The sequence below is a fragment of the Coenobita brevimanus genome, chromosome 111 (genome assembly GCF_032717465.1).
Source record: "Coenobita brevimanus isolate Jiangsu-jjx chromosome 111, ASM3271746v2, whole genome shotgun sequence".
NCBI classification, from domain to species: Eukaryota; Metazoa; Arthropoda; class Malacostraca; order Decapoda; family Coenobitidae; genus Coenobita; species Coenobita brevimanus.
Window position 1 is genome coordinate 31,304,001 of NC_137064.1, and position 15,000 is coordinate 31,319,000.

Sequence of the window (15,000 nt, forward strand, 5' to 3'; positions counted from 1 at the left end):
CGCTAGAAGGACGCAGGAATGACTGAATGATGAACACACGAGGAGGAAAAACGGGAGCTGGAGATATTTTTTCCCTGGGGGCTCTGGTGTCTCTCGGCGGGACAAGGCCAGCTATAGGATGGGACAGGTGTGTGGAGGCAGGTGTGTGGGGCAGGTGTGTAAGGCAGGTGTGTGTGGGCAGGTGTGTGGGGACAAGTGTGTAAGGCAGGTGCATGGGACAGGTGTGTGAGGCAGGTGTGTGGGGACAGCTGTGTGAGGCAGGTGTGTGGGGACAGGTGTGTGTGGGGATAAGTGTGTGTGGGCAGACGTGTGGGGACAAGTGTGTGAGGCAGGTGTATGGGACAGGTGTGTGGAGACAGGAGTGTTCTCGTATGTTTAAGTGTGGGTTGTGCATGACTGGATCTGTGTCTGGTAGTGTGGGTGAGTGTATATGCAGGTGTGTGTGGGTAGGTGTGGATGTAGGTGGGCGTGGGGGATGAAGATGTGATGATGTGTGGGTGTACGTTTGTGATGGTGTGTGGGTATGTGTAGATGTCGGTGTGTGAGGATGTGAGTGCAGGTGTGTGTGGAGATGTGCGTGAAGGTGTGTGTGGAGATGTGCGTGAAGGTGTGTGTGGAGATGTGCGTGAAGGTGTGTGTGTGTGTGTGTGTGTGTGTGTGTGTGTGTGTGTGTGTGTGTGTGTGTGTGTGTGTGTGTGTGTGTGTGTGTGTGTGTGTGTGTGTGTGTGTGTGTGTGTGTGTGTGTGTGTGTGGTGTAGGCGTGTGGTGGTGCATGTGCGGGTACTGTAAATGGAAGTGAGGTATGTGCTTTAAAAGAGGAAAGATGTTGTGAGGGAAGGGCAGGAGGAGGTGGGAGGGAAGGAGAAGGAAGGGTGGAAGGGAAGAACAGGAGGAGAAGGGGTGGGGAGGGATGGAGGAGGGAAGGTGGGTTGGGGAAGGAGGAGGGAGGGTAGGAGGGAAGGAGTAAAAGGACTGTGGGAGGGAGGGAGGGATGCTCGGCTAATGTAGGCTTGTTAGAAAAGATTTGCTGTATAGGTTGAACCAAATAGCCTCCCCTCCTCCCCACTATCCCTCCCCCTCCCTCAATCTCCCTCCCCTTCATCCCCAATCCTCCTCCCTCCCCCCCACCTCCTCCATATCTTCCTCCCTTCCTTCTCTCCTTACTTTATCTCCATTCTCGCCCCATCACTCTCCCCCACCCTGTTCCTCTCCCTCAACCCTCTCCTATCCCATTCCTTACCTCCCCCTCCTTCTCCCCCATCCCTCCCCTCCTCCCTCCCTTCATTACCTCCCTCTCCTTCTCCCCTTAGGCACTCTCCACTCCCTCTCCTCCCCAGACAAGTACAACACGACACACCCAATACCGCCCATGCAACCTGTACTACACCAAGCTACACTTCGCTTCTTCATTAAACCCAGCATCTTCATCAAATCCTTAAATCACACACACACACACACACACACACACACACACACACACACACAAAATCTCTCTCTCTCTCTCTCTCCACCCAGTATCTTCATCAAATTCTTAACTCTCCCAGCACGGAAATCAACTACTCTCTCTCTCTCTCTCTCTCTCTCTCTCTCTCTCTCATATTCTGCTATTGGTGCCTGAGAATTAATTCTTCAGTCCGACGACCTACTTGTCTTTCTCATTATATTCACACCGCCTCCAGACGATTTAAAGAAGCTTAGAAAGACTTTGAAGAATTAGACGTAAAGTTTCTTAACCCTTTCAGTCTTAGCTTTACACTACTTAGAAAGAGTTAGATGAAGAGGGATTTGATGTACTTTTCCTTGAACACTTCAGTCTTAGATTCACACTACTTAGAAAGACTTAGAAGAAGAGGGATAAGATGCAGCCTTCCCTAATCCCCCAACAGTATTAAAGGGCTTTCATGTGCTGAGTAAAATCGTCTGGAGGAAGCAGGAATAGAATATAAAAAAACATAATTGGACTGAAAGGGGTTTGGGAATAGTATCATCTTTCTGGATTTAACCTTTATCGAAAATCGTGTTTGTTGATATTACCTCCCTTTTTTTTTTTAGTTCAGTTTATAAGAGAATAAGTGTGTGTGTGTGTGTGTGTGTGTGTGTGTGTGTGTGTGTGTGTGTGTGTGTGTGTGTGTGTGTGTGTGTGTGTGTGTGTGTGTGTGTGTGTGTGTGTGTGTGTGTGTGTGTGTGTGTGTGTGTGTGTGTGCCAGCGCCGCCGTCACCGCCAGGCACTGAGAGGGAAGGCCAACCCACAGACCCGAGTTTAGCCTATATCACAGCACATCCCAACCCCCTCCCCCCTCTCTCTCTCTCAGCCACAAAATCGTAAACATCCTGAATGACATGGGCTTGGCTGGTGACTCATATGGCTCTTCAGTATGTTAGGTATTATTCGCTGAGGAAAAGGTGTTACGAAAGAATAAATCGCCAAGAAAGAGATGTTACGAAAAGAATAAATCGCCAAGGGAAAGGTGTTACGAAAAATAAATAAATTGCCCTGGAAATGATGTAACAAAAAAAAAAATGCCAAGAAAAAAGTACTACTAAATCGTCAAAAATAAATCGCCATGGAAGAGGTGTTACGCAGTGTTCCAAAAAATTTAGAAATACAGAACTTTAAGGTAATTGGGTGAGAGTCTGAAGGATGTGTTTCATTTTGCGTCACCCTGTTTTGTATTCCCCCTTTGGCTTCACTTGTTTGTATTCCTTTGCACTCCTCTGAATTCCCTTTGAACTCTCTCACAACATACTCTTCACATCTTCTTTTCGTCCTTTTCTTTTGCATTCCTTCACTCCTTCCCTCTAAGCCATCATCCCCACTTTGTATTCCTCAGCGTGCCTTTGAATTCCTTCTGGTCCTCCTTATTTGTACTCCTTTGAACTCCCTCTGAAGCCTTCCCAAAACATTCCTCATACATCTTCTTTTCTTCCTTTTCTTTTGTATTCCTTCCTTCCTTCCCTCAAAGCCCGCACCTCAACTTTGTATTCCTCCGCGTGCCTTTGAACTCCTCGCCTCAGTGAACACAATCGCCGTCCCCTGTGCATGCAAGCGGGAATACAAAAAAAAAAAAGTATCTGATTTCCAGCCCTCCTTCAGAAATGTGTGTGTGTGTGTGTGTGTGTGTGTGTGTGTGTGTGTGTGTGTGTGTGTGTGTGTGTGTGTGTGTGTGTGTGTGTGTGTGTGTGTGTGAATTAATGCACCTGGTAATCTGCACTTAATTAAGGTAAACATATTTTGCTTTTCTTCCACCTCCTCCTCCTCCTTCTTCTTCTTCCTCTTCTCTTCCTTCTCCTCTTCCTTCTTCTTCTTTTTCCTCTCCTTATTGTTATTATTATCGTCATTATTATTATTATTATTATTATTATTATTTTCTAGGTATCATTTTTGTCACCCTTCTCTGTACTCTCAAGTCCCCCCCCCCCCTCTCTTTCTCTCTCTGTCTTCCGGGATGAGGGGGATTACTTTCACTGCCTCCCGATCTTCATACACACACACACACACACACACACACACACACACACACACACACACACTCTTCCCGTGACAACCTCACCCAAACGAACCTAACCTCACTCAACCCACACATAAAACATAAACCAATTACACCCTAGCATACCCTTCCCATGCCAACCTATTTCAACCATCCTCATACACTTTAACCCCAGTACACCCTAATTTGTGTGTGTGTGTGTGTGTGTGTGTGTGTGTGTGTGTGTGTGTGTGTGTGTGTGTGTGTGTGTGTGTGTGTGTGTGTGTGTGCTACTATCCTACTCTATCTGTGTACTCATAATATAAAAAATCTTAATAACGAGTCTCCTGTGTACCTAAGAGACATACTGCAATTATATTTTCATTTCCCAGTCTTAAATTAACTCAAGCTGACTTAATGTAACTAAAGCAAATCTCACAAGAAAGGAGAACATGAATAGTGAAGGTCTTGTGTGGGAGGTCCTGTTAGTGGGGGAGCTGCCTTTACATACTAGACAGATAGATATATAGATAGATAGATAGACAGATAGGTAGACAGATACATAGGTAGAGAGATAGGTAGATAGGTAGGTAGGTAGACAGAAGATATAACAATAGACAGACAGAAAGACAGATAGGTAGGTAAGTAGACAGAGAAAGAGAGAGAGAGAGAGAGAATTGATTGATGAATAAGACCGCAAGAATGAGGCAAAACAGTGTGTAGAGGTCAGGGAGGGAAGAAGGGAGGGAAAGATTAGTGTATGGAAAGAAAGATGGAAGGAAGGAAGGAAGGAAGGAAGGAAGGGAGGAAACATGACTGTGAGGTAGAGGAAGGAGAGTGTAGCATGAAGGTAAGGAAGGATGGAGGGAAAGATGGAAGAATGGAATGATGAAGGGAAATATGGTACAAAGGAAGTATGGACAGGATGGCGTAGGATGGAGGGTTGATATGAAGAGTGCACGATGGAGAAGAGTAAGAATAAACAGGATGGAGTAGAATGAATGAAAAGATGTATGGATAGAAGAGTGTAAGACTGAGGTAAGGAAAGATGGAGGGAAGGAGGGAAAAGAATACAGGACGGAGGAAAAAGGAGGAGGGTGGGAAGGAGGGAGGGAGAAACGTAGGATGATGGAGGAAGAAGAATGTAGGATGAAGGAAATGGGTGGAGGGAAGGAGAGAAAGAGAGGGAGGAGTGTAGGAGCAAGGGCGACACTCCCCCCCCCACCCTAAACACCACAAGAATACTGATAACCTCTCTCTCTCTCTCTCTCTCTCTCTCTCTCAACATTAGCTCTTTCTGCCCTTCCTACAAAGTTTCTTTCCACCCCACAAAGTGTTCTATTTACAAAGTTTAAGTTATTCTTTTAGTTTACTGATTTTTACAATGGCGAGTTTTTCAGTCAGTGGGTGGAAGCTGCGTTAGTCAGCTGAGGATAGAGCTGTCATTTACACATTCAGTGGGGGATAGGCGAGGTCAGTCAGTGGAAAGGATAGGCGTTGTCAGGTAGTTGGCAGGGTAGGCAATGTCAGTCAGTCAGTGGAAGGATAGGTGTTGTCGGTGTGTCAGTGGAAGGATTGGAGTTGTCGGTGTGTCAGTGGAAGGATTGGAGTTGTCGGTGTGTCAGTGGAAGGATTGGAGTTGTCGGTGTGTCAGTGGAAGGATTGGAGTTGTCGGTGTGTCAGTGGAAAGATGGGTGTTGTCAGTCAGTCAGTGGATGGATAGGTGTTGTCGGTGTGTCAGTGGAAGGATTGGAGTTGTCGGTGTGTCAGTGGAAGGATTGGAGTTGTCGGTGTGTCAGTGGAAGGATTGGAGTTGTCGGTGTGTCAGTGGAAGGATTGGAGTTGTCGGTGTGTCAGTGGAAAGATGGGTGTTGTCAGTCAGTCAGTGGAAGGAATGGTGTTGTCAGTCCGTCAATGGAAAGGATAGGTGTTGTCAGTCAGTCAGTGGAAGGATAGGTGTTGTCAGTCAGTCAGTGGAAAGGATAGGAGTTCAGTCAGTCAGTCAGTGGAAAGGATAGGCATTGTCAGTCATTGGAAGGGTAGGCGTTGTCAGTCAGTCAGTGGAAAGGATAGGCGTTGTCAGTCATTGGAAGGGTAGGCGTTGTCAGTCAGTCAGTGGAAAGGATAGGCGTTGTCAGTCATTGGAAGGGTACGCGTTGTCAGTCAGTCAGTGGAAAGGATAGGCGTTGTCAGTCATTGGAAGGGTAGGCGTTGTCAGTCAGTCAGTGGAAAGGTAGGCGTTGTCAGTGTGCGTGGGGATGAATGCAGGAATAAGAGAGAGTTCAGCGGAGGAGAGGAGCCTTGACAATTACCATACAGGGCCATCAATGTTACCTGCTTCACCCTTCATCACCACCACTATCACCACTTTCACCACCACTCACTCACCACCACTATCACCACTTTCACCACCACTCATTCTCACAACACTCAATCCCCTTCATCACCCTTCACCACCACTCTTTCACCACTCTTACCAGCTCTACATCAATTTTACCACTGTATATATCACAACTAGTATCATCATCACTGCCACCACCGTCACCACGCCACCACAACAACCTGCACCACCACCACCACACACTCCACGCCTTCACACACTAAATATTCCAAACTTAAAAGAATTTCTAGACACAGACAAATATTTACGGCTCACTGTTCATATCACCAAATTTTCTGCCTCAACTAGATACAGCTCAATAAATAAATAAATAAATCGATAGTTAGATAGATAGGCAGAGAGATATATAAACAGAAAAATAAATAATAAATCCACAATGATCAAGGATTGTTAATATACACTATAGTTTGTTCACCTCAACTTGGCGCACATTTTCGTCCTTTTGCAGCTTACTTCCCGTAGCTCAATGACAGAATAAAGACAATAGTACGGCCCTACATTCTTCCCGCAGCGCTTCTTCGTGACTAGCTGAATATTCTAGCGATATCTTTGGCTACAACGCAACATTCAAGATGGACAGACGGCAGTTTTAAGCCAAGTTATTGTAGGAAGAGTATATATGAGTTTCCAAGGCCTTCGGATATGTGAAAACTCTACGGGAATGACACGCCTTGTTTGACATGTATTGTTTACAAAAGGAACCTTAGGTGAGAGCTCGTTATCCTCTCTCTCTCTCTCTCTCTCTCTCTCTCTCTCTCTCTCTCTCTCTCTCTCTCTCTCTCTCCTTTCACATCATTAATTTCTTCTTGGTTCTCTCTCTCTCTCTCTCTCTCTCTCTCTCTCTCTCTCTCTCTCTCTCTCTGATTCCTTTCACGTCATTAATTTCCTCTTGGTTGCCTCTCTCTCTCTCTCTCTCTCCCTTGCGTCACGTCACTGTCATCAACACATGCAACTCATCGCCGTCAACACTCAACCCGGACACACACACACACACACACACACACACACACACACACACACACGGTTAATAACTGAGATTAACATAAACATTATCAAGCCTTTCACTCTTAGACTAAACCCTTTCATAACAACACACACACACACACACACACACACACACTAACACACACACACACACACACACACACATACACACACACACACACACACACACACACACGAATGAGTTAGTAGTGTGACCTGGAGCAGATTTATAGAATGATACGGGTGGCCAATGTAATCAAATAATTTTTTCTTAACAGGTAGGTAGGAAGGTGGGAAAGAAAGAAAGAAAATAAGATGGATGGAAGGTGGGTAGGTAGCTAGGTGGGTGGGTAGACAGGCAGGTAGACAGGTTGGCAGGTAGACAGGTTGGTAGGTAGGTGGGTAAGTAGGTAAATGGTAAGTAGGAAGGTAAGGTTAACACAGGAGAATACAGATGAAGAGGCAAGGTAGGCAGGCAGAATAGACAGGTAGGTTAAGAAATACATAGTTATAATCAGGTGAATAAATATGGTAGACAGATAGATAGGCAACGTAGGTTAAAAAAAAAAAAGTCAGAAATAGATAGGCTACGTATATAAGAAAAAAAAAGAGAGTTAAGAAGGATAGTAAGTCAGTGTGGAGACATGGAAAGCAATCAACATACAAAGAGACAAAGCAGGTATGAAGGTATGTATGTAAGAAAGAAAAAATGGGGGGTAAGAAAGACATGTAGGTGGGAAGGAAAATGGTATGGATGTTGGAAGGACGGAAAGAAGGAGGAAGGAAGGAAGAAATGAAGGAAGGAAGGAATAAAGTTAGGTATGTTTGTAGGTAGGTAAGAAGGAAGGAAGGAAGGAATAAAGTTAGGTATGTGTGTAGGTAGGTAGGTAGGTAGCTAGGGAGGTAGGGAGGTAGGCAGGTAAGTGAGCAAGCAGGAAGGAAAGAAAAATGAGAAATAGGGTGATGTGCACAGGTGAAGCTAGAGACAGAAGAACAAATAGATGAATCGCCAGGTTGAAGTGAAATGACCTTGAAGTATGGAGGTGGGAATGAAAATGGTTAGTATACTGAAAGGAAGGAAAGGAGGTAGACAGATAAGTAGGCAGGTAGGCAGGGAGGAATGAAAAATTGTAAATATGGACGGCAGGTAAAGGTAAAGGTAGAGACAGAAGAATAAACATTAGAATCGACAGGGGTGGAGTGAAATGACCTTGATTTGACTCTCAGGTGGCGATACTCCTCCTGATACTCACACCCCAGCACTGTGTTACTGAGCCGAGTTGGATAGCAGGCTGGCAAGATCAGGAGAGTACTGAGGCCTAAGTGCTTCTCTCAGATAAAGAAAATTGTCTGGAGGTACTCATGAATCCTAATTTGTCCCAAGAATCCAAAACTGTCACAGCCGACCTAAATAAACCCCTTGATTTCCTTCCCTAAACCTAAACAATATTATTCAGTTTAGTTCAGATCATCCTCAGAAGCATGAGGAAGGGAACAATCTCCATTCTTCTCTCAGCAACAACAAGGCAGTCTCCCCCAAGCTGAACATCGCCTGGTGGTAACAAAAGTACAATAAAAAAAAAAAAGTAATCTTGCTGAAGAGAATTGGGGTTAAGGTGAGGATAGGCTCACAAAAAGATAGAAGGTTTGCAGGGTAAACGAAAGACTGGCATGCTCCAAGACGACCAGTTCTCTGTTAAAAAGGCAATTTGCCGTGTCAAAAGAGACGACAATACGCTGGGATCAACAAAGTAAATCTCTCTCTCTCTCTCTCCCTCAGATATATATATATATATATACCGGAATGTTGCAAGTATGATGATCGAATCGCCCTACCCCGCGCCTCATACCTCCTACACCACCGCCCCCGCGCCGTCCCCAGTCGTCCTTTCCCCACCACCCCCTGCCGCCGCCCCTTCCCCAGCAGGCATGTCCGCCCCTCAGGCCCCTCATATTACCTGTTTCCCCCCGTCAAGTTGCTTGGGGGGCAGGGGGAAGTGACTGTACAAGACGTGGCTATTTTCCTAGATCGTGACTGTGTTTTCCTAGACCAGGTGACTGTTTTCCTAGACTAGGTGACTGTTTACCTAGACCAAGTGACTTTTCCTAGACCATGTGGCTCTTTTCCTTGACCAAGTGACTACCTAGACCAATCGACAGTTTTCCAAGACCAAATGACACTTTTCCTAGACCAAGTGACTTCCTAGAGCAAAAAGTGACTGTTTTTCCCCACACCATGAGAAGTGGCTGTTTTCCTGGCTCGTGTGATTGTCTTCCCACACCAAGAGAAATACTGTTATTTTCCTGCAACAGCAGAAGTACTACATTTTCCTGAGAGTAAAAGAAGGGACTGCGTTTTCCTAGATTAAAAGATGCGACTGTGTTTTCCTAGATTAAAAGATGAGACTGTGTGTTCCTAGATTAAAAGATGCGACTGTGTTTTCCTAGACTAAAAGATGTGACTGTGTTTTCCTAGACTAAAAGATGTGACTGTGTTTTCCTAGATTTGTTTCCATACTCCACAATGTGTTTAAAAGTCACTAAGCTTCACAGAGAAAAAAACAATCTATATGGCTGTTTTTTCCTGATACAAGTGAATGTTTTCCTTGACGCTTTTCCTTGGCCAAGAGAAAGACATTTTTTCTGCATAAGAAGAATATAAGAACCTAGATTATGTTTTTTACGCACGATAAATCCCTCTATTTTCCTACTGCAAGAGGAATGGATGTGTTGTCTTTAGCCCTGCGCAGAGTACAGGTCTCTTGTGTAAGGGGGTCACCACTTAAACCACTTACAAACAGGGTGAGTTAAAGGATTTTCGTCTCATCAGCCCCCTCCCCCCACTCTCTCTCTCTCTCTCTCTCTCTCTCACACACACACACACACACACACACACACAAACACACACAAATTCTCTCTCTCTCTCTTTCTCCGCCGCAACGCTGCATCACCCTCATTAATATCCCAACAGCACTCAACACTGCTCCCCAACTCTCTGCCTCCTCATAACGGCGGTCACACAACACCCATTCATCTACATACTCTCACCCGTTTTCTGTTTCCCAAATGCAAGGGGTAACTATATAGTACTTTCAGACCTTCTTGTACCTTCATCTCCTTCCCTGTTGTTTCCTCCATCAGTTTCTCCACCTTTCCTTCAACTATCTCCATCACAAATATAATTTCTTCCTCTCTCTCCATCTCTACTCTTTCTCCTCTTCTCTGTCAAATTTATTCTCTCTCTGTCTCTCTCTCTCTCTCTCTACCTCCTCTTCTTTCTCGGTTCTGCTCTATGACAAAAATTACCTCCTTCTCCATCTCATCACTTTCTCTTTCCCTCCTGGTAATGACTACATGTTACGCAGGTCCCTGAATATGCTTTCTTCTTCACCCCTTCGTTTTATTTACCTGTTTTCTATTACTTAACTACTACTACGACTACTACTACGACTACTACTACTACTACCACTACTACTGTTACTACTACTATTACTGCTGCTACTACTACTACTAAATTAAAAAGCCATCAGGGTAGAGGGTTAACATCAGTAATTACATCTCAAGCCAGACACCTGCTTCTCGTTACCAGCCGCAGCCACTACACTGCAGCGGCCACTCGTTCAGACACACACACACACACACACACACACACACACATACACAGGGCTTTAATCACAGAGTTATATTAGTCTTAAGTCCTGTTCATGGGGAGGTCTGATTAAATTGTGCTTCATCAGATCACACCACGAAGAGAACCACCACAGAAAGTCCTCGTTATAAGCCTTTTTTATATCATTTACATATATAATTAAAACCGCTTCCAACCCCTACAGCCCACGGATGTCTAACTTAGGCTTTAAAAACTCGTCTGAAGTTAGCCAGAATTTTAAAAAAATGGGCTGCATGAGTTAAGCTACATTACTGAAAAGAAGGTCTGCCAGGTGTACCCAATTTACGAAAGCAACTGTGTGGTAAAAAGCTTCCTTACTTATAAAGAGGACTGCCCGTTAACATGTGACAGAATGTTGATAGGCATGACACACTCCCAGACCGTATGTTAACGCAATGCTGGTCTCAGTAGGAGGGAGGCAGGGAGAAGGACAGGGCAGTGACGGGCAGGGTGAGGGAGGCGCAGGACAAGGTAGTGGAGGGCAAGGCAGGACTGGTAGGACGAGGAGTCAGGGATACGCAGGGCAGGGAGTGGCAGGACAGGAGTTCGCAGGGCATGACAAGGTTCGGCAGGACAAGGAGAGGCTGGAGACAGGCTGATAGGGTAGAACAGGGAAGAACTGGAAAGGGAGGGCAGAGACTGGCAGGTCAAGACAATGTTAGATAGGATAGAGACTGCCAGGGCACGACAAGGAAAGGGAGGACTGGGACTGACAAGACTGGACAGAGTTGGGGAGAACAGAGAGTCTGGACAGGGCTTGGCAGGACAGGACGGGGAAAGGGAAGGAGGGATTGACAGGGAAGGACAGGGGAAAGGAGACACGGCAGAAAAAGGGAGGACAGGGAGAAGAAGGACAAGGAGAGGCAGGGCAGGGCAGGGTTAGGCAGTGTGGGCGGCATTTAAGGCGAGGTGAGGCAAGTTTAAGTGGGAAAGGGAAATGTGTTTGAGGGAATTAATATTTTACTTTCATCCGACATCAATGCTTCTTTTATCATCGTGTCCCAGATAAAGGTTTATCATTATGCATCTCTGAGTAAAACTTTCTGTACCTAATGAACATTTTCTTACATCTGGTTCAGTTATTGTGATAAAGTGTCAAGTAAGCACAAGGAAGTTTAAACAATCCGATCAAGCAGACCAAAGACAAGCAAAATCAAGCGTTATTGGTCTGTTTGGTCCATTTAGGTAATACTCATGTTTGATTATTAAAAAATTAAATTCACCACAAAAATGAGCCTAACTGTAGTCTACTTAACTGCATCAGACAAGATAATACTTAGGTCTGATTAAAGTGGAAGTCAAATATGGATAAGCCTTTTAAAATCCAGCAACAGACTGAAGGTGAACTTAATACCGGAGTAAAAAAAAAAAAAAAAGTGTCTGACAAACCCTCATAGATATAAGGCCAAGTGAAAACAGGCGAGGATGACCACCGGACAGATACCCTACAGGGGGGCAAGGTGGGGAGGAGGAGGAAGGAGGGATGCAAGGACATGTGTGGTGGGGGGAGGAGAGATATGGTGGAGGAGGAGAGGTGGTGGGGGAGGACAGGTGTGGTGGGGGAGAACAGGTGAGGTGGGGGAGGATAGGTGCGATGGAGAAGGATAGGTCTGGTGGAAAAGGATGTACGTGGTTTGGAGGGGGATGTGTGATGAGGCAGGGGAGAGGATAGGGGAAGGGGCGAGACCAGTCTGAAGTGACCGTTGCATACCTGGTGCTGTCGCGACTGTCAACGCTGCTGACGGCGTGGACTGGCGTCTTGAGCGGCTCCTGGTCCAGCAGCACCTCCCGCTTCTGCCGCCTGCTGGAGGACCTGCGGGAGGACTCGTGGCGGGTGATGCCGTACGCTTTCTCCGGGGTGCCGGGCAGGGAGTCGCCACTCTCACTCAGGCAGGCACCCTCAAGGTCCAAGCGGTCCTCGCTGTCAGTGCCGGTGCGGTCTGGGGGGTCGTCCTGGTCGAGCTCCTCCGTGTCGTCCAGAGTGTCGTTAAGGTCGTGGGTCAGTTCCAGCTCGTCGCCGCTCTTGTTGGCCTGGTCCTCGGCGAGGTGGCCGTTGATGATCTTGACTTGGCCGCGGCGCCGACTGGAGCGGCGGGAGCTGCGGTCCGCCCCGGGACTGTCACCACTCTTGAGGGAGGGCGCCTCCTTGCGTGGGCTGGGCGTAAGCGGCGAGGGCGGGGTATCCCGCGAGCTGCGGGTGGACGCCTGCCGCCGCGGGCTGGTTGACGTTCGATTGGGCGTGGAGGACCGTGATCGGGAGCGGGCCCGCTGCTCTGACGTCAGGTTAGGGACGCTGGTCACGTAGATGGGAGAGGTGTCGAGGACGCCGTTGACGTCGTCTAGCTGCTCCTTGATGGCAGGGGAGCGGCCAGGGCTGGCCTGCCCGCTGCTGCCAACACTCACCACGCTCCGGTGCGGCTCCAGCTGCGGAGACAGAACACATAAGCACAGTTTAGTCAGCAGGAACAATATGGTTAGGACACGGCTTCAAGGTTCAATAATTTCTGTACACACACACACACACACACACACACACACACACACACACACACACACACACACTGAAAGACACACACACACACACACACACACACACACGAGGGGATAGTCTGTAATAACTGTCCTACAACGCAATACATGCTGCAGGAACAGCCATGACTCAGCACACAGCACCACGGCCTCAACAATTGCTGTCATTCGCTACTCACAGTTAACATATTTACTGCACCTCCCCCCCCCCATCACCACTCGTGCCTCACAGCGGTGCATGGTGTGTGTGTGTGTGTGTGTGTGTGTGTGTGTGTCCTACAGTATGCACAGTCTTACACTCTAGCCTGAAAACATCATCATCATTATTATTATTATTATTACTATTATTATTATGGCATCCACTCTCCTTGATCGCTGGCTTGTAACATGACTTTAACATTAAAATTCGATGCTAGTCAAGAAGAAGTGCTAAGGAAACGATGTAGAGTCACAGCACTGTATAATTCTTTCATTAAACTATACGAAAGTAGCTGCAAAAGGACGAAAATCTCCGCCAAGTTAACGTGGACGAACGAAACTAAATGAGACGGACAAGCAATTCAGTTTATATGTATCACAAGTATCATTAAATATACATGATTACAAATAAATACATAATACATCGTTCAAACGCGAAATTACAGCTCATAGATACACATTACAGGCAAGAAAGTTACAGAAGATACATAAAAAATACAGAGTAGTGGTCTTGGGATAGCGAAGTTTGTCCACTTTCATAACGATAGGTTTCTAAGTATATTACACCTTTTTATAATGATGATGATGAGTGATGATGATGACTGATTTATTATTATTATTATTATTATTATTATTATTATTATTATTAAGTACAATATTTATCATCACTATTACTCCATCCTCCTAAGCAAGAGCGGCCAACCTTCTTCATGCACTTTCTCTTTTCCTTATAGAAGTTTCCCTTCATAAAAAAAATATATATATTTGAACTCTTATTACTAATCTAATTGTCTGTTCACTTGTTCCTTCTTCCTCTCATCCAAAATTATCTTCCGCTGTTTTTACTCAAATTTTTATCTACTTAATTCACTCATTCACCTAATCAATCATTCAATCATTCACCCATCCATTCATTCACTCATCCATCCATCCATCCAATCATTCATTCATTCACTCGTTCATTCATTTAGTCACCCAGTCATTTACCCATTCATTCATTCATACTTTCTCTCACCCTTTATATTCTCCCTGTTCTAACATTAATCTCCCCTTGGTCTCACAACTCATTCACTCACTCATTCATTCATATCAATCATACTTCTTCACACCCTTTAGCCTATATCCTTCCTGATTAGCCCTAACCTTCCTCTAATTTGCCTTATCATTCATTCATCTTCCTCTCTCAATTTCTTTTACTTTGTCTTAACTTTTCTTTTTTCTTTGCCTGTCCCATATCATTCCTTCCTTCTTTCCTTCCCTCCCTCCTTCCTTCCCCTTCCTTCCTTCATTCATTCAAGCATACTTCCTCTCACTCTCTAAACTTTTTTCTGCTTGATCTTTATTCTCCATTCATCATTCATTCAGTTATGCATAATTCCTTTCACCCTCTTATCCTCATCCTCTTTATATGACCTTTACCATTAAAATTCATTCACTCATTCATTCATTCTCTAATTCACTCACTCATTCACTCACTCACTCACTTGCTAACCCACTCGCTCATTCATTCATTCATTCACTCACTCACTCACTTGCTAACCCACTCACTCATTCATTCACTCACTCACTCATTCACTCACTCACTCATTCATTCACTCATTCACTCACTCACCCATTCATTCATTTACTTATTCATTCATTCACACTTCAGCTCATCCTATACATTTTTCGTGTCGTAATTCAAAACCTTCCCTCAGTCTCAGTTCGGAGGATTTTTTTTTATTCTTAGTCTCAGTTCGAAGGATTTTTTT

The 15,000-nt window shown here is 45.4% G+C and overlaps 1 protein-coding gene across 3 annotated transcripts in view; it reads right to left on the reverse strand.

Annotated features, from left to right (window-relative positions):
• The window catches only part of LOC145417734 (protein PALS1-like), a 318,104-nt gene that overhangs the window by 105,364 nt on the left and 197,740 nt on the right, over nt 1-15,000 (reverse strand). For all 3 annotated transcript variants that reach the window (XM_080286334.1, XM_080286333.1, XM_080286335.1), the window contains one exon: nt 12,234-12,946. In XM_080286334.1, the coding sequence (XP_080142460.1) occupies nt 12,234-12,946 (713 nt within the window). The remainder of the gene's footprint in view (nt 1-12,233; nt 12,947-15,000) is intronic.